At 43.6% G+C, this 26,693-nt stretch overlaps 1 protein-coding gene across 1 annotated transcript; it reads left to right on the forward strand.

Moving 5' to 3' along the window:
- Positions 1–522: 522 nt before the first annotated feature.
- On the forward strand, positions 523–26,693 carry relt.L (RELT, TNF receptor L homeolog). Its single transcript, XM_018245638.2, has 11 exons — positions 523–641; positions 14,496–14,574; positions 18,062–18,193; positions 19,970–20,148; positions 20,398–20,477; positions 22,184–22,435; positions 22,945–23,028; positions 23,366–23,447; positions 24,014–24,253; positions 24,448–24,628; positions 25,442–26,693. Exons 2-11 carry the CDS (start codon positions 14,530–14,532, stop codon positions 25,451–25,453), a joined length of 1,287 nt encoding a protein of 428 aa, XP_018101127.1. The 5' UTR covers positions 523–641; positions 14,496–14,529; the 3' UTR covers positions 25,454–26,693.

Here is a 26,693-nt window from a genome sequence, read left to right on the forward strand (position 1 = left end):
AATAAGGGAAGGAATAAAGGAAGGAATAAGGGGAGAAATAAGGAATAAGGGAAGGAATAAGGTATAAGGGAAGGAATAAGGAATAAGGGAAGGAATAAGGGAAGGAATAAGGGAAGGAATAAGGGAAGGAATAAGGGGAGAAATAAGGAATAAGGGAAGGAATAAGGAATAAGGGAAGGAATAAAGGAAGGAATAAGGGGAGAAATAAGGAATAAGGGAAGGAATAAGGAATAAGGGGGGATAAGAGAAGGAATAAGGAATAATGGAAGGAATAAGGGAAGGAATAAGGGAAGGAATAAGGAATAAGGGAAGGAATAAGGAATAAGGGGGGGATAAGAGAAGGAATAAGGAATAATGGAAGGAATAATGGAAGGAATAAGGGAAGGAATAAGGGAAGGAATAATGAATAAGGGGAGGAATAAAGGGAGGAATACTGAGGGGATGGGAGTTATCAGACAGTGTATCAGTTCTGTGCCACTAGTTGCAGTACCAGTGATGAACACTGGGGGGGGGCGTGGCTAGAGCCAGAGATAATAAGCGGAGCCGGCTCATTACTGAGGCAGAAGTATCAGAGAGCGGCGGAGTCACATCAGCTCGTGGGATCATTAGACGAGTCTCCCCGGGGTCACTGACATTTCCAGGTAACAATGGGATTCTATAGCGCGGGGATGTGTCTGGGGGGTCTGTGAGGGGTCGGGTGTGGAACAGCCGGTGATACAGTGGGGGTGTCGGTATCAGTGACATTAGATAGAGATCAGCTCTGGGACATTATGGGGGGACAGAAGTCTTTGGGGGGGGGGGAATCACGTGTTTCTGTGTTTTTACCCTGCGGCTTCTGAGTGTAACATATAATATTATATTTATATTTATTATATATAGTGTCATATCATTAGTTCCATATAATATTATTTATATAATTAGTGTCCCATTACTTGTTCCTCTCACACCTCTGGGTCAGTCCATCTGGGACAGGGGGGGTTAGACTGATCAGCTCATGTCTGTCCCATAGAGAAACTACCTCTTTAGTCTCATTCCTCTAATCCCTGTAATTCTTTTGTCCCTAAACCCCCCCCCATTGTGCTTCTGTCTCTCCTGTCTTTGTGTTCATGGGGGGCTCTAACCTGAGCTGAGGGGGGGGGATAATAAACAGATCTCTGTGCCCAATGTATCAGTAACCCCCCCCCCCCCCAATTGTCTGCAGTTGTTCCCTTGTGTTTTGTATGAGCATCTCCTGTCTGTAGCGAGTGGGGGGAGCAAATGTTTGATTAAAATAGACCACACCCCTTTTTTTGTTATTCTGCCCCTTCATACTCCCCCACAGCTGACATGGTGCCTCCCAGAGCCAAATTCCCAAATCAGTGGCCCCAAAATGTGTTATCACAATTTTACCTAAAAAGCATCAGATGCTCCATGTGCCCCAAAATTGGATCTCCCCCCCAAAAACAAATATCACATTACTGTAAAGGCTCTGGCGCCCCATTATGTCAACTCCCAGCCCTCCAGCTCTTCCCTAGAATATCCACTGCCCTTAGGTTGCAGGATGCAGGGAGTTGCTGCACTAGGCTGGGGGTTTCACATTTACATGTGGCTCAGGGGGTGATGGGAGTTGTAGTTCAGTTGAGTATCTGATACAAATACTGTTTCTTATATAGTCTCTGTAGTCGTGTATTTACATCAAGCAGTAAATGGGAAGCAGGAACATTTGGCTTATTTTAAAAGGGAACTGCACCAAAAATATAGTTGCCCAGTAAAAGAAAATCTAATTGTCAGCAACTTTCCAATATACATTCGTTAGAAATGGTTTTACGGTTATATGTAAATATGGTTCCATCTGTTTCTGTTCTCTGCATTGCTGGTTCTGACTTTTGGAACAGTGCAGCCAAAAGCCAACCTGGAGGAGAACTGCCCTTCCAGTCAGTGAGACTGCAGCACAGATGTAATTGTTCTTATGGGGGATTCTATCATAGGAGAGGGGGATAAAAACTCCCAGTGCTTGCAGAGCTAAGACTCCCAGCACCCCTGGCAGAGTATTGGGCAGAATGTGTGCAGCAGTTTTATTGATCCGAGGAGCTGCTCTTACTTGACCTTCATTTCTATTACAATCTGACACTGTTTCCCTATGTTTGTGTTTAGATTTGTGTTTAGATTGCAAGCTCTTGGGAGCAAGACCCTCTGTTCCTATTTTACATTATTGGTAGTGCTGATAGACTATTCCCACACAGGGGGAACTGGGGGCATTTTGATGTTGCTCTGGCAGTAGAGGTGCTGGAAGTTTTAGATTTGGTTGATTATTGAATTCTCCAGCGATTCAGCCAGATAAGGACTGAATATTCGAATAGGAGCAAAATCCCAAAGATGACATCATTAAAATAAACTGGTTTTACAAATCCAGAGCCTTGAGAAATGTGTAGGTTTTGGGCAGATCCTGAACCCAAGTCTCGGCTGGGAGGGTCCTTAATTTGTAGGATGTTTACTTTCCGGTCCCCATTGAGTTCATGAGGAATTATGCAAAACCCAACCCTCCAGAACCTGCCCAGGAGCATTACATATAATTGCCCCTATTCAGATATTACATATAATTGCCCCTATTCAGATATTATATATAATTGCCCCTATTCATATATTACATATAATTGCCCCTATTCATATATTACATATTGTCCCTATTCAGATATTACATATTGCCCCTATTCAGATATTACATATTGCCCCTATTCAGATATAACATATTGCCCCTATTCAGATATAACATATTGCCCCTATTCAGATATTACATATTGCCCCTATTCAGATATAACATATTGCCCCTATTCATATATTACATATTGCCCCTATTCAGATATTACTTATTGTCCCTATTCAGATATTACTTATTGTCCCTATTCAGATATTACATATTGTCCCTATTCAGATATTATATATAATTGCCCCTATTCAGATATTACATATTGTCCATATTCATTTATTACATATTGCCCCTATTCAGATATTACATATTGCCCCTATTCAGATATTACATATTGCCCCTATTCAGATATTACATATTGCCCCTATTCAGATATTACATATTGCCCCTATTCAGATATTACATATTGTCCCTATTCAGATATTACATATTGCCCCTATTCAGATATTACATATTGCCCCTATTCAGATATAACATATTGCCCCTATTCATATATTATATATTGCCCCTATTCATATATTACATATTGCCCCTATTCAGATATTACATATTGTCCCTATTCAGATATTATATATTGTCAATATTCAGATATTACATATAATAGTCCCTTCTATTAAGAACAATGGGAGAATCCTTTGACTCAGGGAACAGGATGTATAAGTTCCACTTCCTTCTCGTTATTCCAACCAGTAATTATGTCACAACTTCATTTATTAACCCTCTTACAACTCAAACTTCCTTCCTGTCTCGTGTGTGATTGGCCTGGAGCCTCGGGGGTAGCAATGGGTTGGGTGTTAGACTGTTGTACATGGAGGTTAGACTACATCTCCCACAATCCTCAGCTGGTCAGTATTAGGTGTAAAAAAATCACTCTTTTTGGCTTGTTTCCCTCTCCTACAGCTGATATTCCTCGTGGGGTTCCTGTGTATATTCCTGTGCACACAGATCCCACATTTTCCATGTTTATTCAGATTGGGGTGGGAATTGCTTCCATTCACCCTTCCCACTTGTTTAGATTCTATTGAAATCTCAGCAGAGCGTGACCAAGCAGAATAAAAATTCCTTCCTATAATACGAAGTATAAATCTTTCTATACGATGAATCAGAGCAGTGCAGTTGATAGACATATAGGGATCCCAGGAGAGTGCGGTGAATACAGAAGCCCCTTGGAAACGGGGGCAGGGAGGCAATTGTGACATTCCAATTGTGACAGTAATAGCTTTCCTGGGTGGCCTCTTTACCCCCGGGCTGATAATATATCTCTGTGGACCAATAGGAGATTCCAAACCATTTGTTGTGCTAATGAAGCAGATGGGCCCTTGTAATGTGACCACCCTCATCATCATCATCATCATTGTGCCACATCATGGGTTTATTAGAATTCCTGGCTTTTTCTAACCCGCCCCCCACCTTTAAGTTAACTTTTAGTATGTTATAGTATTGCCAACTTTTCAATTGCTCTTCATTATGTATTTTCTATAGTTTTTAATTATTTGCCTTCTTCTTCTGACTCTTTCCAGCTTTCAAATGGGGGTCACTGACCCCATCTAAAAAACAAATACTCTGTAAGGCTACAAATGTATTGTTATTGTTGCTTTTTATTACTCATCTTTCTATTCAGGCCTCTCCTATTCATATCCCAGTCTCTTATTCAAATCAATGCATGGTTACTAGGGGAATTTGGACCCTAGCAACCAGATGGCTGAAATGGCAAACTAGAGAGCTGCTGAATAAAAAGCTAAATAAGTCAAAATCCACAAATAATAAAAAATGAAAACCAATTACAAATTCTCTCAGAGTAACCCTCTCTACATCATACTAACAGTTAATATAACGGTTATATGGGGGGGAGGCCAAAACCTTCATATTCCCTGGTAGGCAGATTTCCACATCAGAGATATATAAATACAGTATACAGTTGCCCTTTATAATCAGCTTGGCTGGCAGAGGTGAGAGTGTTATCACCAGTGACACCCGTGTGCGTGACATGTAGGGAGACTCCTGGTAGCAGAGAATTCAGAGATAACCGGCCTGTATTCTCTGAACTCCCGGGATCCCCCCCAGGTCCCAGAATGGTGCAGCCTGGAGATAAGAGCGGGTCTGTATTGGGCCTGTGCATCTGAGCCTTGTGTAGGGGGGATTGTATAAGAGCAGGGAGTGCTGTGATATTATAATTAATTAAAAGGAGAGGCTTCAGTTAATTAAACCCTGGGTTACAGTTTCGTTGCTATAATTAGATTTATGATCCCATTACTGTATTAAACGTGAGCTTTGGGCTTCACCAGGCAAGTTTAGCTGAAGACCAGGGTGGGACACACCAGTTGTAAGTGGGTGCAGAGAGTTGCAGTTTAACAATAAATTGCCCTACTGTTTCCTTTCAGTGCAGTCCTATCGTGCCTTGCTAAAGGAAAGCTCCCCAATAACTGGTTTAGGGTAATGTAGACAGGGGTGGACTAAAATCTCTTGCAATTGGTCTTCATTTACTGCACTGTGTTCATGTATCCCCACGGGGGGCTCAGACAGACGGGTTCAGACAGACATGTATATAATTATATCACTGAATAATGCCGTGACTTTGGGTTCAGCAGTCGCACATTCCCTCCCAGTATCTCACAAGTGAGACATTCCCAACTCCGGATTGGCCGGCTGGGGTGCAGGGAGTTCTTCTTCCCAACAGCTGGAAATGTATCAGGGTGGAAGCGGATGGGGTATTAATACCAGTGTCCCTCTATATTCATCCTGATCTTGCACAGCTGCAGGGTGGGCCCCCCTAGTGTATGGAACCCCCCACAGATGTGTCTGACTTTAGCCTTTTCCTTTGTATATGTCAGATATTAATATAGTGATAGTGTGTTATATAACAGAACAGAAAGGGACATTGCCATGGGCTCCCCTGTGTTACCTGCCAATAGAGAGCTGTATTGTTGCATCTGTGCAGTTGGTCTCAGGGCTGGAGTGGGGCAAGACCATAGATAGTGGAAAAGGGATATGAAAGAAGGGAGTTCCATAAATTCAGTCAAATCTTTAGCAGCTTGTGTCATATAAAACTAGCTTATTCTTATTAAAGGCATTGACAAGCGAGGTCTGACACATAAATGGGATATAGCGACTTAGCTCCCCTTTTAGCCCAAAGTCCCTGGGAATGATTTGCTTTCTGTATATTCCTTCCCCTTTCATATGTTGTACTGCGCTGCAGAATATTCAGGCGCCATAGTCCAAAGCCTCCTGGGAACAATATGGCCACAGACTCCACCTGTGAACCATGAGCTGTAAATATTCAATATATATTCTATATAGTGCATTGCCTCGTGCTGGGGAATAATAGAAATGCCCTTGTGCTGTTAGGCAAAATTAGCCGGGATTCAGGGAAACTGGGATAATGATTATTAGTGAGTTGGGAATGAGAGTTCAAGGGAACGTCGGAGACTATTTAGAACAAACTAATCCCCAAACCTGTACTTTTTGTTCCTCTGACTCTGCCGTGAAAACAGCAATTGTTTCAAAGGGGGAAATTATGACCATTATGGACCTGCACCTCTTCATTTGTGGCTTGTCTTTCTGTCTTTTCTCTGACATTGAAACTGCTGTCAGGTTTCTAAGGTCACTCTCCCTAGCAACTAGAGAATGGTTTCACCTGGTTAGATCTTAACCCTATAAGAGGCTATTCTCTTTCATCTCATGTGTTACCCATATATATGTAGCACTGTTTATAACCATAGAGGAACTGGAACCATGGAATCTACAGCATCAGCATAGTATTGTTATCCCAACACTGTCAATTGTACGACTCTAGACTAACTGACCTTCAGACTGGGCCCCCTTAGCTCATAACAAGGTTACAGATATATAGAAACATTGGGGTAACAGTCACCCTGCTATAGTTCCAGGGGTACCCAGGGTACAAATAATCACTCACCCCAAATCTCCCCCTAACTGGCCTTCAGACTGGGCCCCCTTAGCTCATAACAAGGTTACAGATATATAGAAACATTGGGGTAACAGTCACCCTGCTATAGTTCCAGGGGTACCCAGGGTACAAATAATCACTCACCCCAAATCTCCTCCTAAATGACCTTCAGACTGGGCCCCCTTAGCTCATAACAAGGTTACAGATATATAGAAACATTGGGGTGTCACCCTGCTATAGTTTCAGGGGTACCCAGGGCACAAATAAACACTCATCCCAAATCTCCCCCTAACTGACCTTCAGACTGGGTCCCCTTAGCTCATAACAAGGTTACAGATATATAGAAACATTGGGGTGTCACCCTGCTATAGTTCCAGGGGTACCCAGGGTACAAATAATCACTCACCCCAAATCTCCCCCTAACTGACCTTCAGACTGGGCCCCCTTAGCTCATAACAAGGTTACAGATATATAGAAACATTGGGGTGTCACCCTGCTATAGTTCCAGGGGTATCCAGGGTACAAATAAACACTCACCCCAAATCTCCCCCTAACTGACCTTCAGACTGGGCCCCCTTAGCTCATAACAAGGTTACAGATATATAGAAACATTGGGGTAACAGTCACCCTGCTATAGTTCCAGGGGTACCCAGGGCACAAATAAACACTCACCCCAAATCTCCCCCTAACTGACCTTCAGACTGGGCCCCCTTAGCTCATAACAAGGTTACAGATATATAGAAACATTGGGGTGTCACCCTGCTATAGTTCCAGGGGTACCCAGGGTACAAATAAGCACTCACCCCAAATCTCCCCCTAACTGACCTTCAGACTGGCCCCCTTAGCTCATAACAAGGTTACAGATATATAGAAACATTGGGGTGTCACCCTGCTATAGTTCCAGGGGTACCCAGGGCACAAATAAACACTCACCCCAAATCTCCCCCTAACTGACCTTCAGACTGGGCCCCCTTAGCTCATAACAAGGTTACAGATATATAGAAACATTGGGGTGTCACCCTGCTATAGTTCCAGGGGTACCCAGGGTACAAATAAGCACTCACCCCAAATCTCCCCCTAACTGGCCTTCAGACTGGGCCCCCTTAGCTCATAACAAGGTTACAGATATATAGAAACATTGGGGTGTCACACTGCTATAGTTCCAGGGGTACCCAGGGCATAAATAATCACTTTCAGTAACTTAGAAGCCAAAATATCTATTTCTTTAAACATTTCCCTACATTGTGTTAATGCCAGTACAGTGCATATCTATATAACACAGAGATATTACTATACACAGATAATACTATTCACAGATATTACTATACACAGATATTACTATACACAGATAATACTATTCACAGATATTACTATACACAGATATTACTATACACAGATATTACTATACACAGATATTACTATACACAGATAATACTATACACAGATATTACTATACACAGATAATACTATTCACAGATATTACTATACACAGATAATACTATACACAGATAATACTATACACAGATATTACTATACACAGATATTACTATACACAGATAATACTATACACAGATATTACTATACACAGATAATACTATACACAGATATTACTATACACAGATAATACTATACACAGATATTACTATACACAGATATTACTATACACAGATAATACTATACACAGATATTACTATACACAGATAATACTATACACAGATATTACTATACACAGATATTACTATACACAGATAATACTATACACAGATATTACTATACACAGATAATACTATACACAGATATTACTATACACAGATAATACTATACACAGATATTACTATACACAGATAATACTATACACAGATATTACTATACACAGATATTACTATACACAGATAATACTATACAGAGCTGCAGCACAGTGAGTTGTTATTGCAGTAAAGATGACACATTCGGGGATGTTATGAATGAGGCTCATTTCTGACAGTTTCTCTGACTTTGAGATTCACTTGGCTGCAGCTGAATGTGCATTAAAACCTGCGATGAAGCCGGGGGGGGGGGAGCAGGAATGTAACGTCACATGAAGCAGATGCAGTCAAGCTGGGAGTGGGGCAAAAGCCTGGGAATTATCACTAGCCGAGCCCTTGGTTCTGTCCTTAGATGTTTCTGTAGTGACGGAGCAATTGCAGGCTCTGCAGCAGCATCACATAGCGGAACTGTTTGGGTGCAGGCGGGTGAGCTGTAGCGCAGAGGTCAGGCACAGCAGTGCAGAACACAGAGTACGGTACATTACTGTTGTCCTGTGCTGCCCTGAATTAATAGCAAAACCCTTGAAAATGAAGAGACTGCCGCAGAGCCTCGTGCCCCACAACTTAATGTGAGAAGCACGGGGCACATACCCACACCTACCTCATACTTATATAACGTCACCCTACGGATGTAGGAAAGTGCATTACATCAGCTGCAGCAGAACCTCTTGGGAATAATAATAATGGATTCCTGCCAGACACAAATACACAGAACACATTCAGAAATAGGAACCGACCACTTTGCTTCTCAAGTCATTGAGCTGCTGCTGAACTAATAGTCACTTCCCATACTGATATATTTATTCTCCCATTCAATTATCACTATGTTTCAATCCCCTTAAATAGATCACAAAGTACAGGGGTGCACCCTGATAGCAACCCAGAATATAGCCCTTACTGTGTGAGTGCTGGAAGTTTTAGTTCAGCAACATCATCATGTTGGAAAACACAGTTTTACTGCCTCCATGTTGTCAATCGCGCCCTACTGCCTCCATTGCGCCCCAAAAATCTCCATCTCGCCCTACAGCAGTGATCCCCAACCAGTGGCTAATGAGTAACATGTTCCTCACCAACCCCTTGGATGTTGCTCCCAGTGGCCTCAAAGCTGGTGCTTATTTTTGAATTCTTGGTTTAAAGGTAATGTTTAGTTTCATAACAGAGCCTCCTGTTGGCTACAAGGCCACATATCATACCTATCAATACCCAATCACAACCTTTATTTGGAAACCCCAGGAAGTTTTTGCATGCTTATGTTGCTCTCCAACATTATTTTACACTTGAATGTAGCTCATGGGTAAAAAAGGTTGGGGACTGTCTCAATCTTGCCCTACAGTCTCCATAATGATGTCTGTCTCTATCTTGCCCTACTGTCTCCATCTCACCCTACAGTCTCCATCTTGATGTCTGTCTCCATCTTGCCCTACTGTCTCCATCTTGCCCTACTGTCTCCATCTTGCCCTACTGTCTCCATCTTGCCCTACTGTCTCCATCTTGCCCTACTGTCTCCATCTTGCCCTACAGTCTCCATCTTGATGTCTGTCTCCATCTTGCCCTACTGTCTCCATCTTGCCCTACAGTCTCCATCTTGCCCCACTGTCATGCTCTCGCCCTGCTATCTCCCTTACCATACTGTCTCTATCTTGTCTCCCTCTCACCCTACTATCTCCCTCTTGCCCTACTGTCTCTCATGCAGAGAACATAGAAACTCCTTGCAGTGACCTTTCGTTCGGGATTGACCTCAGGACCCCGCAGTGTAACCCTCTGATCCATACTTATAAGACCTATAATTTATTTTTAGATTTCCCCTTTGACTTTTGTCAGTACTTCCTATAAAAACAATTCGTCAACAGGAAGCCTTGCTACATACACTGGAGAATGTATGGGAATCCCACTTATTCTGACTACCATATCCGTCTGCTTCCGTGGGAAGATCCACAGCAATCATTCATGTTGTTCTTGTAGCTATTGCACCAATTCATAATGACTGCCCTCAGAGGAACACTTCATCCTTGTACCCGTCTGTTCAGCCCAAACGCATATATAAGGTTCCTGGTTCCTCATTGTTTAGGTTGTGTGTAAGAAAGTGATTTCATCATTTCCTCTTCCTCATTCTGTTGCCAGAGCAAGTGCAGATCAGTGCCGGGACTGTATTGAGCACCCACAATCCTGCCGTATCTCTAACCCTTTCCTTATCAATAAAACCTCTTCTTCTCATCCATTCTCATCCATTCTCTGTGATATCAGGAACATACTGTGTGCAAAGCCAACCATATAGAGAGAATTGTCATCATAATAATTGTCTTTCTGCGTTGTACCAAGAATTCATAATCCCTAAATAACAAGTTAACCTTCAAATCAGTGTTTTGTGCAGCAGCCTCATGTAATTGCCAATTGATGTTCATTTGGGGTCTTTGTGGTTAATATTTATTTTGGATTTGGGTACTTTATAGCAGTATAAACACAAAAACATGTTTAATGTACAAACATTCTTATTTATATGTAGGTTTTACTTTTACTCTTTTGTAAAGGTTTAGAAAAACAAAAAAGTATAGTTTAACCCTGGCACCAGTATATTTATTACCATGAGTGGGTGTTGCCATACAGCTTATTCTTGCAAAAAGTCACGAAACAAGGAAGTAAAAGATGTTTTCCCCTTCCCATCCCTTATTTGCATATGAAGATTAGTATTTGGTTCGGTATTCAGCCAAATCTTTCGCGAAGGATTCGGGGGTTCGGCCGAATCCAAAATAGTGGATTTGGTGCATCCCTAATACCAATGAAACTGCACTCCTAGAGGCCAGATTATTGAATTGCTTTTACATAGCAAAATAGTTCTTCTAAGCAGAAAAAACAATACTTTTTGCCACTTTAAAAGGAACATTAAACACTCAGCAATATGTTCCTGTTAAAGGGAGGCAGTAATTTCCCCTGATACATGTGCCGCGAGAGAAACGCAGACGCAACCGGAAATTAGAGATCCCAGTTTCAGCTTCCCAGGTGAGTCAGGGCTTTGTCTAAACTCGCTCCCATTCAGGTGATGAGACAGCACAAATGCCAACATTGTCTCTAAATATAGAGCCGGAGTCAGAAGCAGCTGCTAATTTTAACTCTCACTCCGGCTGCCGTCACTGAAGGTGCCCCCGAGGGGTCAGGAACCAGTGTAATTGTGCCCAGGCTACAAGCAGGGTCTTGCCAAGTCTCCAGCTGATTTGGCATCAGCCTCTCCGGGCAGCTCAGTCTGTCTCTATAGCCCTGGCATTCACCATCCTCAACTCGATAGAGAAAAATGAAGTCCAATGAAATTCTAATTCTCAGCATTTGCACCCTTGGAATAAATATCAGAGGAGTTTCTACATGTAGAAGTATCTGAGATGTATCTGACCTATGGGCTTATTTATCAGAAATTGAATTTGTGAGGTTTTAATGGGGTTTTCTACCACAGATAAACTCACAATTTAAAAACAGAAACTCAAATGTTTGCGTATTTATTAAAAAATCTGAAATTAAAAAACTCGATTGTGAACAATCGTGGAAAAAAAACTTGAATACATCGAATTTAAAAAACATGTGAAATTCTCAAATGAAAAAAAATGGGTGGAATCTTGCATAGGTCAAATCCCATTGACTTCTACATGAACTCGCAAACTTTTAGATGCCGAACTTTTACGTTCAAGTTTTTGGTGCTTAATAAATACCATTAGATTTTTTGAAAATATAATTCAAATTTGTGAGTTTTTGCACAACAATATTTTCGAATTCAAACTTTGATAAATCATCCCCCAGAGTTGCCACCTGGATTGCTGCCATTGCCAGTATATCCCAGCATCACCAGTATATCCCCGGCATCACCAGTATATCCCCTGCATCACCAGTATATTGCCGAAATTACCAGTATATCCCCGGCATAACCAGTTTATCCCCGGTATCACAAGTATGTCCCCGGCATCTCCAGTATATCCCTGGGCACCACCAGTATATCCCTGGGCACCACCACCAGTATATCCCTGGGCACCACCACCAGTATATCCCTGGGCACCACCACCAGTATATCCCTGGGCACCACCACCAGTATATCCCTGGGCACCACCACCAGTATATCCCTGGGCACCACCAGTATATCCCCGGCATCACCAGTATATCCCTGGGCATCACCATTATATCCCCGGAATCACCAGTATTTAAGCTCCATTATATCCCCGGAATCACCAGTATTTAAGCTCCATAAATATATATATATATATATATATATATACAGATCCGGCCCTTTATTACACCACAATCCCCTTCACCCCTGGGCTGAAATAGTAAAGGTGGAGATACATGGGCCCATTGATACAGTCGTGTCCCAGTGGGCTCTGTATTGGCCCCTATGGTGATCTGACCCGTTGGTCCAGCGGCCGAACAGTTTGACCCACCTCACACTAGTGACCACATCAGAGGAGTTTGGCAAATATGTGGATATCTTGTGTGTTGTTGCCTTGCCTGTTCCCACGCTAGCGGCTAAATGGCACGATACATACAAACACCTAGTCACACACTGAATGACTAAAAACACAACAGCAACTGTAGAAAGTGCTTTTTATTCCTGTTTTACTGATAATGTGGCGCTGAACCTTTGCCAGTCAATGTAAAGACGTGTGATCAGAAGCATCATGTCCCTCCTCTATACCCTATATATGGCCTGAGGAGGATAAATATGCCTGGGACCTCTCTTCATCTAATCAAGTCACTCAGCATCACCAAGAATAACAATACAATGAACAAACATTACCTCAAGTTCTAGTGCTGTGCCATTGGAAGCCTTCAGCGGCCATCTTGGATTTACCTCAGGAGTTCCCAAGGGAGGCTGCCATTTTGTCTGTACTGAACACTCTCTTCCTTGTCACTTTGCTGATCCTGTGGCGTTACCATACAATACCTTTGGAGTAAAGAGTCTCTCTAACGAGAGGAACTGTGATTACTTTCAGCGGCCATCTTGGATTTAGCACGATTGGACCTTATTTATTATAAAAAAAAGGTAACCCAAAACGCATGATTTTTTGGGATTTTTTTCCTAAATCGTTCAATTTTTTCGGACTAATTCCAGCGCAGTCCACAGAAGCTTCCGTGTAGGACAGGGACCTCTCCACTGACTTATACACAACCTCGGCAGCTCTGAGATGTCGGATTTTCAGATTCTGACTTTTTTTCATCCTCAGGGTTTATTAAATCTCAAAAAATGAGTTTATGGAGCTTTTGGCAATCGGACTACATACGGGAAACCTGAGGTTCTTAGAAAATGCCGTTCTGGGCAGGATTGTGAGGGGAAAGTAATGAAGAACTTTCTCACAGTCGTCACCTGGTCCCTTCCTGCATGTCAGATACACATGTGTGCTGCAGACTGCACTGGTTTCTAAGCAGCAGTGAACACTGATCTGAGCTGTTCTGTGATGTCAGCAGTGATGTCATGGTGTCTGGAAGCTGAACCCTTTGTCGTCTGTGTTTTTATTCTCCGAGGCCAAAATAGAAGAGCGCAGGACAGGCCAACGCTGCACATTTGGGTTAAATACAGGCAGGGTTAGCAGTATGGCTGCCCCCACAGAAAATACATATTTTTCAGGCTGCAGCTCATATCAGGCCATGTGTAGGGGAAACGCTATGCAAATGGCACAGAGAATTAATGTTTGATGAATAAAATAAGACGCACTGTCCTGTGTACACCATATGGCAGCTCCCGTCCATAAATATAAATACAGATACAGAGAAGGAACACCCAGTGTGTTATTACTGGATTATATGAATGAAACACCCAGTTAGTACAAATCTCTATTATAATGTGCATCAAAGGGAACTGTGTGACTCCCCATCATGTTTATCATAATTATAATTAAATACATAATACTCAGGTGCATGAGTAACGCCCTCTCCTATTCTTCTAGTTCTGTTTATTTGTATAGGGATAATAAGAATACTAATAATAGTTTTATTACAAGGACTGGGCGCTACTCGGCGCCTCTTTATAAATACTCGGGGGGGGGCAATGCGTAATAAGGAGCAGAACAGGGAGATTTATGTAACTGGAGCTGATTCTAACGCTACTTTGTGGTTTCTCTTTCAGGCAGTTACCCAGAAGCACTGCACTCGTCTGTACTATGGAGACAAACAAGTGTCATCTGTCAGTGGCCTGTATATTAACTGTGAGTATCCCTTATTAACCTCATTGGCTGTCAATATCCCTCATTAACCATGAGTGCCCCTCATTGGCTGTGAGTATCCCCCATTAACCATGAGTGTCCCTCATTGGCTGTGAGTATCCCTTATTAACCATGAGTGTCCCTCATTGGCTGTCAATAGCCCTCATTAATCGTGATTGTCACTCATTGGCTGTGAGTATCCCTCATTAACCATGAGTGTCCCTTGTTTACTGTAAGTGTCCCTCGTTAAAGGGGTTGTTCATTGACATTGACATCATTGGTCTTAACTTTTAATCTTTTGTGTTTCTCCAGTTATTTATCTTTCGAGTTAGCAGCACTCCTGTTTTCAATTTCAGGAGATGGTGTGTTGCTAGAGTCTTATTTACCCTAGCAACCAGGCAGTGATTTGAACGAGAGACCGGCATATGAATCGGGAGGGACTAAATATGATGCTAAGTTATAAGAAGTAAAAATAACTATAAGAATGTAGCCTCACAGACCAATAGCTTTTTTGGCAGCCGGGGTCACTGTCACTCCCCCCCCCTTATTTGAAAAATGGAAAGAAGCAGAACAACAATAATTTTATAAAAAATAAAAATTATGAAGACCAATGGCAAAGTTGCTGGGAATTGGACATTCTAAAACTTACTTAAAGGTGAACCACCCCTTTCACTGTGAGTGTCCATCATTAACTGTCAGTGTCCCCCATTAACCATGAGTAACCCTTATTAACTGTTTGATATCCTTTATTAACCATGAGCATCTCCTATAAAAACTCATTTCCACTCCCATGTGTGTGACTCGGCAGTCCTCTGAATCGTTATTATCCCCGGGCACATTCTTGGGAGTTTTTACTTCCAAAAAAAAATAAGACTCCTTTGTATTTGCTGACACTGTCAGTTCTGAGTCATGACGCTGTATAAAGCAGTGATTCAGGGCTGGTTGTGTCATGTGATTAGTGCAAAGAGGAATCACTAGTGTAGTAACCGGGCAGTGTGGGTTGTGCTGGGCCACTTTATTGTTGCTTATAGGAGAAGAGTCATCACTGGGGTTTTCTGCTGACAACATTTGGCAAGAAAAGATAGTTACATCATGGGGTTTATTAGGGGAATTAAAGGGAAACTCAGTACCCACTTTAACCAACACGCCAGGCAGTATTTGTTTGTCTCTTCTCTACTCTCTAATTCTGTCTCCCTTTAAAAGGGTTGTTCACCTTTAAATTAACTGTTAGTATGACTTAGAGAGTGATATTCTGTTGTTTTTGTTATTTAGCTTTTTTATTCAGCAGTTCTCCAGTTTGCAATTTAAGCCATCTGGTTGCTAGAGTCCAAATTCCCCTAGCAACCATGCATTGATTTGAATAAGAGACTGGAATATGAATAGGAGAGGCCTGAATAGAAAGATGTGTAATAAAAAGTAGCAATAACAATACATTTGTAGCCTTGCAGAGCATTTGTTTTTAGATGGGGTCAGTGACCCCCGTTTGAAAGCTCGAAAGAGTCAGAAAAAGAAGGCAAATAATTAAAAAAAACTAAAAAAATGAATGAAAACCATTTGAAAAGTTGCTGAGAATTAGCCATTCTATAACATACTAAAAGTAAACATGAAGGTGAACCAGCAGCTGGCTTCTGCTACATTGGTTCAGTAGTCAGAAGCAGCAGTGCAGAGTGTATAAGGAGACAGACGCTGCTTTTAATAGAAATGGCATGTGCAAATTAAATTTAAAAACCAGTGAAATTGTGTAATGATTCCATAATGGGAAGTTGCTTACAATTGTATTTCCATTCATTAGAAGGTTTTTGGTTTAAATTATGACAGTTTAACTGGAGCACCACTTCCAGGGCTGGAAATCTGACAATCTCTTCTCCCTGTTTTAGCCAATAAAATCCCCAATTCAAATATTTCAGTGTTTGGGAGTTGTGGTCCAGTCTTTCTGGTGCAATCAGCTGGTTCTGCTAAGGGAAATTACATTTAGTCTAATGGCTTGTTCTCTATTACTCTTTGTACTGACTGTCATCTTATGAATGGAGTCAACCTACAACAGGCCAAAAAATGTTCTGTTCTGATCACCCTGTGTCTTATGGACATTGTTTGGGAGCTTCTCGGCCATCCCCACTGCTTGGGGACCTCTGCTGTATGGCATCCCTCAAACTACTGTTCCCAGCATCCTCAGCGACAGCCAGAGGGCTTTCAGCTTTGAATGTAACAACAATAATCATTTCATGTAAATATTTTCCTTGTGTAGAACCTGCAGTTTCATTCTGTCCCTATTCAGTGGAGGGTGTAGCCTGATGCGTAATGACCTTTAAATCACAGTTCTGATGTTTTGGGTTCATTTGGGCCCCAGGCCTGGGGAGTTTCCCATAAAGACTCAGGTGTAAATAACCAAAATGTCCCCATTGCCCTCCTAAAGTCCTGCCTATTAGCAGCATAAGCACAGCCATGGGGGCTGATTAGGGGAGGGCAGAAAATAAGCTCATTTTTGGGGGTTATAAAAATTTGGGGTTATCATAAAAATTTATTTTATTTGGAGGTTAGAACTGCTGTGATTTATTAGTTCCTTTTGATTAAGCTGCAGTTCAGCAACAGCTGGAGGGCTGCATTTTCTCCCAGGCATTCTTTCTGAGGTTGGGGTTCCTCCGCATGCAGTAAAGGGGTGTTGTGTAAACTAGAATTCCCAACATTCTCAGCTAAGCAGCAACTGTGGTTATGAGAGCCTGTAGAGCTGCACTATGCTGTATACAAGCTTTACAGAAGAAACAGGGAGTAGTTGCCCTTTGCAGTGCTCGAGTGACTAGAAGACATGACTGTGAATGGGAGAGGCAGTTATGTGGCAGTTGGACAGACCAATGGCATGGCTGCGCATCACAGAGGGTTATTGTAAAGCCGTTGCCCATTGTGTCCTCTGCAATAGTGACGTCACTGCAGCTGTCTCACTGTCATACAGAGGGCACTGAGAGTGTGGGGAGTCCTTGGGACACTGCAGGGGTGCGCCACCTACTGGCAGATCTGTTACACTGCAGCCAAGTACTTGATACTCTCAGCACAACTGCACCTTATTTACCCTTAAACACCCATAACTGTGTATCTCCCTTAGCTGTAGGGACAGTGCAGTACCTGTGTGTTCAGACAAGATCTCTCTCTCTATTATGTGGGAATATGAGCTGATGCCTCACTAATCACACACTTTCCTGACTCTGTGCCAACCTCTGTGTCATTTATTCCTATAACGTTGGCACCGGCTGCTTTTTATTGTCCCCATACACTCGCTGATCAGGTGATTTTGGAAATAAAGGGCAAATATATCACATTACATATATATACAGCAGTGCTATGTAGATATAACCTGAGCCACATAAAGGACAACTATCCTGCTGGGTGTCTGAGGGTGATGGATATGGGGAGCTTTGATACCCTGGGGCAAATGTATTGTGGCAACTCTCCCTGGCACAGTCTAACATTTGCCAACACTGTCTCTTTGTGTTTCCAGCTGCTCGTATGGGGCGCGAAGTGTCAGACGGAAGAGCCAGAGAAGCAAGAGTGCGGCAAGGCAGAGTATACCTCCGAGGATGGCGAGTGTATACCCTGTGTATTGTGCCCCCCGGGCAAGGAGCCTGATAGGGTAAGTGTCCCCATACCATAGTTTTATTTCATCTCTCTGTACAGACGATGAGAAAACTTAGAGGGTTGTTCCTGCTTAGTACAAGGGAATACCTATGCTGTCATAGTTTTAGGGACTGTTCCTGCTGAATTGTGCTTAGTACAGAGGAATACCTATGCTGCCATAGTTTTAGGGACTGTTCCTGCTGAATTGTGCTTAGTACAGGGAATACCTATGCTGCCATAGTTTTATGGGATCTCTCTGTACAGACTATGAGCAGACTTAAGGGGCTGTTCCTGCTGAATTGTGCTTAGTACAGGGAATACCTATGCTGCCATAGTTTTATGGGATCTCTCTGTACAGACTATGAGCAAACTTAGGGACTGTTCCTGCTGAATTGTGCTTAGTACAGGGAATACCTATGCTGTCATAGTTTTATTGGATCGCTCTGTACAGACGATGAGAAAACTTAGGGGACTGTTCCTGCTGAATTGTGCTTAGTACAAGGGAATACCTATGGGCCATAGTTTTATGGGATCTCTCTGTACAGACTATGAGCAAACTTAGGGGCTGTTCCTGCTGAATTGTGCTTAGTACAGGAAATACCTATGCTGCCATAGTTTTATGGGATCTCTCTGTACAGACTATGAGCAAACTTAGGGGCTGTTCCTGCTGAATTGTGCTTAGTACAGGGGAATACCTATGCTGCCATAGTTTTATGGGATCTCTCTGTACAGACTATGAGCAAACTTAGGGACTGTTCCTGCTGAATTGTGCTTAGTACAGGGAATACCTATGCTGTCATAGTTTTATGGGATCTCTCTGTACAGACTATGAGCAAACTTAGGGGCTGTTCCTGCTGAATTGTGCTTAGTACAGGGGAATACCTATGCTGCCATAGTTTTATGGGATCTCTCTGTACAGACTATGAGCAAACTTAGGGACTGTTCCTGCTGAATTGTGCTTAGTACAGGGAATACCTATGCTGTCATAGTTTTATGGGATCTCTCTGTACAGACTATGAGCAAACTTAGGGGACTGTTCCTGCTGAATTGTGCTTAGTACAAGGGAATACCTATGGGCCATAGTTTTATGGGATCTCTCTGTACAGACTATGAGCAAACTTAGGGGCTGTTCCTGCTGAATTGTGCTTAGTACAGGGAATACCTATGCTGCCATAGTTTTATGGGATCTCACTGTACAGACTATGAGCAAACTTAGGGGCTGTTCCTGCTGAATTGTGCTTAGTACAGGGGAATACCTATGCTGTCATAGTTTTATGGGATCTCTCTGTACAGACTATGAGCAAACTTAGGGGACTGTTCCTGCTGAATTGTGCTTAGTACAGGGAATACCTATGCTGCCATAGTTTTATGGGATCTCTCTGTACAGACGATGAGAAAACTTAGGGGACTGTTCCTGCTGAATTGTGCTTAGTACAAGGGAATACCTATGCTGCCATAGTTTTATGGGATCTCTCTGTACAGACTATGAGCAAACTTAGGGACTGTTCCTGCTGAATTGTGCTTAGTACAGGGAATACCTATGCTGCCATAGTTATATGGGATCTCTCTGTACAGACTATGAGCAAACTTAGGGGACTGTTCCTGCTGAATTGTGCTTAGTACAGGGGAATACCTATGCTGCCATAGTTTTATGGGATCTCTCTGTATTATGAGCAAATTTAGGGGACTGTTCCTGCTGAATTGTGCTTAGTACAGGGAATACCTATGCTGCCATAGTTATATGGGATCTCTCTGTAGAGACCATGAATAAACTTTAAGCTTTATTTTACAGGCCTGTGGATTTGGGAACGGGGCCGGAGTCAGCTGCCAGAATTGTGCGCAAGGAATGTTCTCAAACCGCATGGGAATGTCTTTCTGTACCCCGATCACACAATGTGATAAGCGCAGGAGAGTATTGATAAGTGCTGGGACCCCCAAGGCAGATGCAGTTTGTGGAGAGTGTCTCTCTGGGTAGGTACTTCTGAGATTAAAACAAATATTTACCACCCAGATCCTGAATTTTGTGGGAGGTGGGGGTGAAGACTTTCAAGCAGGGCAGCATCTGTAGCTGTGAAATAGTCTATTTGTGCAGATGTTCAGCTGTTGGGGGGATGCTGGGAGTTGCTGCACACACCCCAGTGTATCACAGCCCATTTTATACAGGGATGAGCAGTATGGCAGCTCCAGACTCGTCTAACAGCTCCTCCCTCTCACCCACAGATACTTCTCATTGGTCACTAACAGCGCCAGTACCTGCTTCCCCTGCTGGCTGGCACCTATAAACACCACCGGCTGTGAAGGTAAGAGATAATACGGTTATATTTCTGTATATTAGACACAATTATTATTAATATAATCTACAGTCTGGTCATTTCTCTATGGGACCAGACTGTAAATTATATCCTTATAATACACAAAAGCCATGAATATCCTGTAAATTATATCCTTATAAACGGTGAGTACTGATGTCATCAGTTATAAACGGTGAGTAGTGATGTCATTTCTGTCACATGACTCATTGAAATTTGTGTATTATAATAAATAAAGTACACCCAGTTGTAAAATATGAGGATATTAGAAGTTACCTCGGAGTTCCATGACCTGTATAAAAATGGTCATGAAACTCCTCGGTAACTTATAATATCCCTATATTTTACAAAAGGGGGTACTTTATTCATTATATAATACACAAAAGCCATGAATATCTTGTAAATTATATCCTTATAAACGGTGAGTAGTGATGTCATCAGTTATAAACGGTGAGTAGTGATGTAATTTCTGTCACATGACTCACTAAAATTAGTGTATTATAATAAATAAAGTACCCCCAATTGTAAAATATGAGGATATTATGAGTTACCTCGGAGTTCCATGACCTGTATAAAAACACTCGGCCTTCGGCCTCGTGTTTTTATATGGTCATGAAACTCCTCGGTAACTTATAATATCCTTATATTTTACAAGAGGGGGTACTTTATTCACTATATATAAACGGCGTCTTCTGACGTCAGAATGCGCCGTTTATAACAGGGGTCCCCGGCCGCCAAATTTGACACATGTTCAAATTGGGTGGCCGATTTGGACACCGCCGACCAGAATTGGACACTGACCCCCCCGCCAACATTTCACACAAAATGTAGATTATAATGGATAATGGATAATGTACCCCCCTAAAATTTCTAAAGATATTAGAGGTCACTGCTTTTATATGGTGACATAACTCCTCGGTGACACAATATCTTTATAAATTACAGTAGGGGGTACATTATCCACTATATTAACCTTTCTAGGGAGCCGTGCAGCTGCGGGGGTGCATCATTTAACTCTCTCACTGCCCTTAGTCTACAAAATAGTAATGATGGACAGTAAGGCCTTCCTTCCTAAAGAAATTCCTGGCAATGACAGGGTTAACGGCAGGTTAATTTCTCTTCCTTCGACATTTCCTTCCTGATTGGCTACTTACTGCACCCCCTATCCTGTTAGTCCAGGGAGTGGCCATGAGTTAATTCTGATTGGCCGGATTCATTTTGCTTTAAATAATGTACCAGGTTTCCTTGTGTCTCTATGTGCACATTCAGCTTTGCTGTGAGCCATTGTTCCAGGGTGTGAGAGTTAAATCTAATTACAGCTTGTGCCACTAATCTAACTGTAACCTCAGCCCTGGGCTTCCAAGTGTAGGAAAGCATTGCCCCTAAATCCCACCATAACTGCCCCCCCCCAGGTGCCAAAGGCAGGACAAGGGGTCAGAGGTGTAAGTGGTGAGGACTGTAGGTGCTGCCATACTGCCCCACTAATATCAATAGCACCAGCTACTTCTGTATTTAGGGACCCGAAACAACTTTTCCCATGGGCCCAAAGCCGAGCCAACAGCTCCCCCCCCCAGGCTAATGTGCAACACAATGACCTTCCCCAATGTTCCCCCCGGCTCCTCCTCTGTCTCTGTCATTATTTATTTATTTATTAATGATCCTCTATATTGAGCTCTCGTCCCTCCCGGCCTCTCCAGGTCTCAGGACTGTGCGCTCTCGTTCTCTCAGGACCCTCGAGACGGCCAATAAAGCCAACCCCAAGATGAACAGCACGAGCACAGGAGTGCGAGGGGACTCTAACACCCAGTATGCAGTGCTGGCCATTGTGCCAATATTCTGTCTGATGGGGCTGATGGGAATCTTCTTGTGTAACATACTGAAAAAGAAAGGCTATCACTGCACCTCTCAGAAGGAGCTGGAGGAACAGGCGCCCCCGCTGGAGAAGAATGGTATGTCATTGGGGGAGAACTATCAACCTAGTGCTTTCCAGCATTGCTGCAAATACAATCTTGATACTTTGAATGTTGTACCTTTTATGTTGCCTTTGGTGCTGGATACTTGCAGGTCCATCCCCACACTGGAACCTTTCTATCCCCACTAAAAACTGTTCCTAATAGTTCAGTCAGGGCATTGGACCCCCCTGTGACCCCTCCAGTCTCAGCCTCCTGCCCCTCTGTCACCCCTCCTTACTTATTAGCTGAGAATAACAGGACTGTACCAATGAGGACTTACAAGAGGGGTCCTGGGCCAGTATTTCTGAGCTCTTGTTTCTGAATGAATCACCCAAGTAAATGAACCCAGGGCAGGACCAAATCCATCCCTCCATATTGATCCAAGTTCTGAATCATTTGCCCTGCAGGGTCACTTTGGGTTTTCCCATTTGCCTCCATATTGTTCTGCACAACTCCATGTCTCAACCCAACTAACGACTCTAATCACTGTGTGTCTGTTCCCCCAGGTATGAACCACCCCTGCTTGTCGGAGGAGAATGGCAATGAGGACACCATCGGGGTGCTTGTGCGACTCATCTCTGAAAAGAAAGGTAATTCCTCGCTGCAGCAATGCACTCTGGGAAAATAGCGGAGACGCAGCCTTGGGATTTTTGCTCGGGGACATTGTCATGTGACCTTTAGTATCTGGGCCCAGTCTCTTGCACTTTACTTATGGTGCCGGGAAGAGACAGCCCATTTGTCAGTAGGGTGGGAGAGGCGCGTGTGTGGGAGGAATAGATTTATGTAAATCACTCAATGTTCTGCTGATTTATGTGAGGAAGCAATTAGCAGATGCACCAAACCTCAGGCCTACACTTGCCCTTTGTATCCTCTAGCGCATTGGTATCTGCCCCCTAATTCTCACCTGTCACCTCTTTCCCCAACCAGAAAATGCAGCCGCTTTGGAGGAGTTGCTGAAGGAATATCAGAGCAAACAACCGCCTGCATTTTTAGACAAGGGTCCTGACAGGTAAGGAGGAAACCCCTGGGAATCAAACCAGAGCAGGCTTCTAACCCACAGCATGGATATAACCCATTGCGGGGATTTTACCCACAGTGTGGATCTAACCTCTAGCCCACAGCATGGATCTAACCCATTGCAGGGCCCACATCTAGCCCACAGCATGGATCCAGCCCACAGCATGGATCTAACCCATTGCAGGGCTTTTACCCACAGTGTGGATCTAACCTCTAGCCCACAGCATGGATCTAACCCATCACAGGGATTTTACCCATAGCATGGATGCAACCCATAGTAGGGATCTAACCCAATAGAAGGGATCTAGCCCATAGCAGGGATCCAGCCCACAGCATGGCTCTAACCCATATCCGGAAACTAATCTCTTAGCATGGATCTAACCCATAGCAGGGATCTTGCCCACATCATGGATGTAACCCTTAGCAGGCATCTAACCCACAGCATGGATTTAACCCTTAGCAGGCATCTAACCCACAGCATGGATTTAACCCTTAGCAGGCATCTAACCCACAGCATGGATCCATCTCTGACATGTTTTCCATTTTTGCAATGTACAGCCGGATGCTTCTCCTGCCCCAGATGCCCCAGATGTGCAAACACCAGCACCACCTCCACACCGTGCAAGGACTGGCAAATCGCTCCGGATCCTGCTGCTCCCGTTGCAGCCAAAAGAAATGGACCAATGTCCCGACACATGCAGAATCTGCACCCAACACCATAGCCCCCACCACAAAAGCCTCCAAAGCAGGGGGCAAGGTGGGTCGCCAAGGAGAGATCACCATTCTGGCTGTGGGCAGGTAATTATGATTAGATTGCGGGGTGACTTGGCTGGTATATAGATGTATATAGACACTGAGGGGGGGTGCCATTTGGGGACAGCGTGTGTCTCTAGGCCAGTCTATTCTCTACGCCCAGTGATGTCCCACTTTACCACTAGATGGGGGGGGGTGTCAGGTCTCTGCTCTATTTAGTTATCACTGACCCATTGCAGGTTCCGGGTGGCTCGTATTCCGGAGCAGAAGCCGAGCTCTCTAGACCTGACAACCCCTTGTGAGCCCAAAAGCACAGGACCCCCACGGGACGCTTGTGATGACTGCACCGAGCAACGGGGGCTGCTCTCAAAAACGATCAGAGGCAAAAACCGCAGTTTGGAAGATACCAGCAAGCTAGAGGTAAGCGCTTTCCCACACTCCTTTGCACCACCAGTGTTTCCAATGGGGTTGGTGCCAGTGTCTGTGCCAGGGAGACTCTTCACTCAATGGTTTATTCCCATTTAGGCTCTTGGTATTCCTCCTAATGACATTGAGTCTATTTAATGGTTCCTCCCTGGGGAACTCTTATTCCTTGCACTGCATTGAGTCTATTTAATGGTTCCTCCCTGGGGAACTCTTATTCCTTGCACTGCATTGAGTCTATTTAATGGTTCCTCCCTGGGGAACTCTTATTCCTTGCACTGCATTGAGTCTATTTAATGGTTCCTCCCTGGGGAACTCTTATTCCTTGCACTGCATTGAGTCTATTTAATGGTTCCTCCCTGGGGAACTCTTATTCCTTGCACTGCATTGAGTCTATTTAATGGTTCCTCCCTGGGGAACTCTTATTCCTTGCACTGCATTGAGTCTATTTAACGGCTTGGTTATCTGTTTATAAGCCCAAAAGAACTGAGGTTCAGCCCAATGGCAATCTGGTACCAGGGTCAGACTGGGCAGGTGGGATATCGAGTAAAAACCTGGTGAGCCCCACTGACCCAGACCCTCCTATATCCTATATTGTCCCCTGATTGCGTCTCACTATGGGCCCCTAGGGGCCTGTGGCAGAAGTCCTGGGGGGCCTCCAGTCTTGATGTCTTATTAGAAGTGTAGAGAGGCCCATGGTCTCTTGGAGGGCACAGAAATGAAATATGAGCCTACGTCATGGCCACCTTGAGTGTCAGCTCCTGGTTCATCAACCCCCTAACTCTAATAATGTTCTCTCTCTCTCTGCAGGATGTGATTTGACTCCTCCCCTTCGCCCAGACACCCATACACTTGCAAAAACTCACTCAGCCAATAGGAGGGTCCCCCTGCGTTCCCCATAGGAGGCGGAGTCAGACGCCGCTTTGCATCTCAGAGCCATTTTGCACACGGCGCATTGTTATGAGCGACAGGACGACGTTGCTGCTGCCGGTCAATCTGCTTTTGGGGAGGGGGGTGTTTAGTGGAACTGGAGTAACATTTCTCAGGGTCGGTGAATACGACTGCCTGGCTGTGGCTGGTACTGGGCAATGGCCGTCGCCGTGGGTAGAAGCGAGCGGGAAAGAGAACAGGCACTGGCGACTCTGTGACCTCATAAAGAAGCTTTCGCTCCCCATCGCCTCGTGCTGATTGGATAAAGCTGCTCATATTTGTGCATTTATTCACTTGTCCTGGTGCCGCCACATCCCCAGCGGCTTCATTATGTTCATTATTAACAAATAAGTCTTATTAGGGGGCTTCATTAGGGTCCCAAGTCCAGTGTTGCTTAGATATGGTTCTCTGGACTGAGTCTATAACATACTAACAGTGAATGTGAAGGTAAACTTCCCCTTTAAACAGCCAGTAAGCTTTGGGGGATAATGTACTCTCTGCACTCTCTCATTGATACTCGGCCATTGCCTTTAGCTTCCTGCAGACCTGCACGTGCGCTGTTTGGCCACTACATGGCGCTGTTTATAGAATATTCCTCACACTAGGAATTAGGAAAGCAACATGGCAGCTCCCACCCATGCAACATTGCAGAGAAGTTTAGGGTTATTTAGCGAGTGCAGTTTTGGTAGCAAGTCGCTATGTTTTTCTGTCCATTTTGCATGAGCACAACTGCGGCTGTACAAGAGCCCCACAGTCTGAGCACAGAATATGTTGGTTTGGTCTCAGTTTTATTTCTTTTTTTGTTTTCCTTAATTTATTATAGCGCTGCTTCAGATTTCATGTTCTTACTTTAAAAAGTTTACTGGTTTGTTTTTTTCTGCCCCAGCCCAAGCTGTTATCCTCCCCCCGCTCTGATCCTGAGTGTATGTCTCAAATCCCTGCCGTAAAGCAAGACTGTGCTGCTGTTGATTTGCTAAAGAGGAAAGGGATGATGAGTAGCAGGAAATACACTCCCCCCCCCCCATGCAAATGCAAAAAAACAACTTGCTGAAACATAAATATGTTTATTATTTACATAATATGAGCCATTGTTATGGGGTAAATACGTTTTATTCTGATGTGACAGTTTGCT

Source organism: Xenopus laevis, chromosome 2L, assembly GCF_017654675.1.
Source record: "Xenopus laevis strain J_2021 chromosome 2L, Xenopus_laevis_v10.1, whole genome shotgun sequence".
NCBI lineage: Eukaryota > Metazoa > Chordata > Amphibia > Anura > Pipidae > Xenopus > Xenopus laevis.

What these genes read in the sequence shown, in the direction of transcription:
- relt.L (XM_018245638.2), top strand. Translation starts at nt 14,530, where the DNA reads ATGGAGACAAACAAGTGTCATCTGTCAGTGGCCTGTATATTAACT. An exon ending in CAGTGGCCTGTATATTAACT is followed by an intron (nt 14,575 to 18,061) that starts GTGAGTATCCCT and finishes TTGTGTTTCCAG; the next exon opens with CTGCTCGTATGGGGCGCGAA. An exon ending in ACCATTCTGGCTGTGGGCAG is followed by an intron (nt 24,254 to 24,447) that starts GTAATTATGATT and finishes GACCCATTGCAG; the next exon opens with GTTCCGGGTGGCTCGTATTC.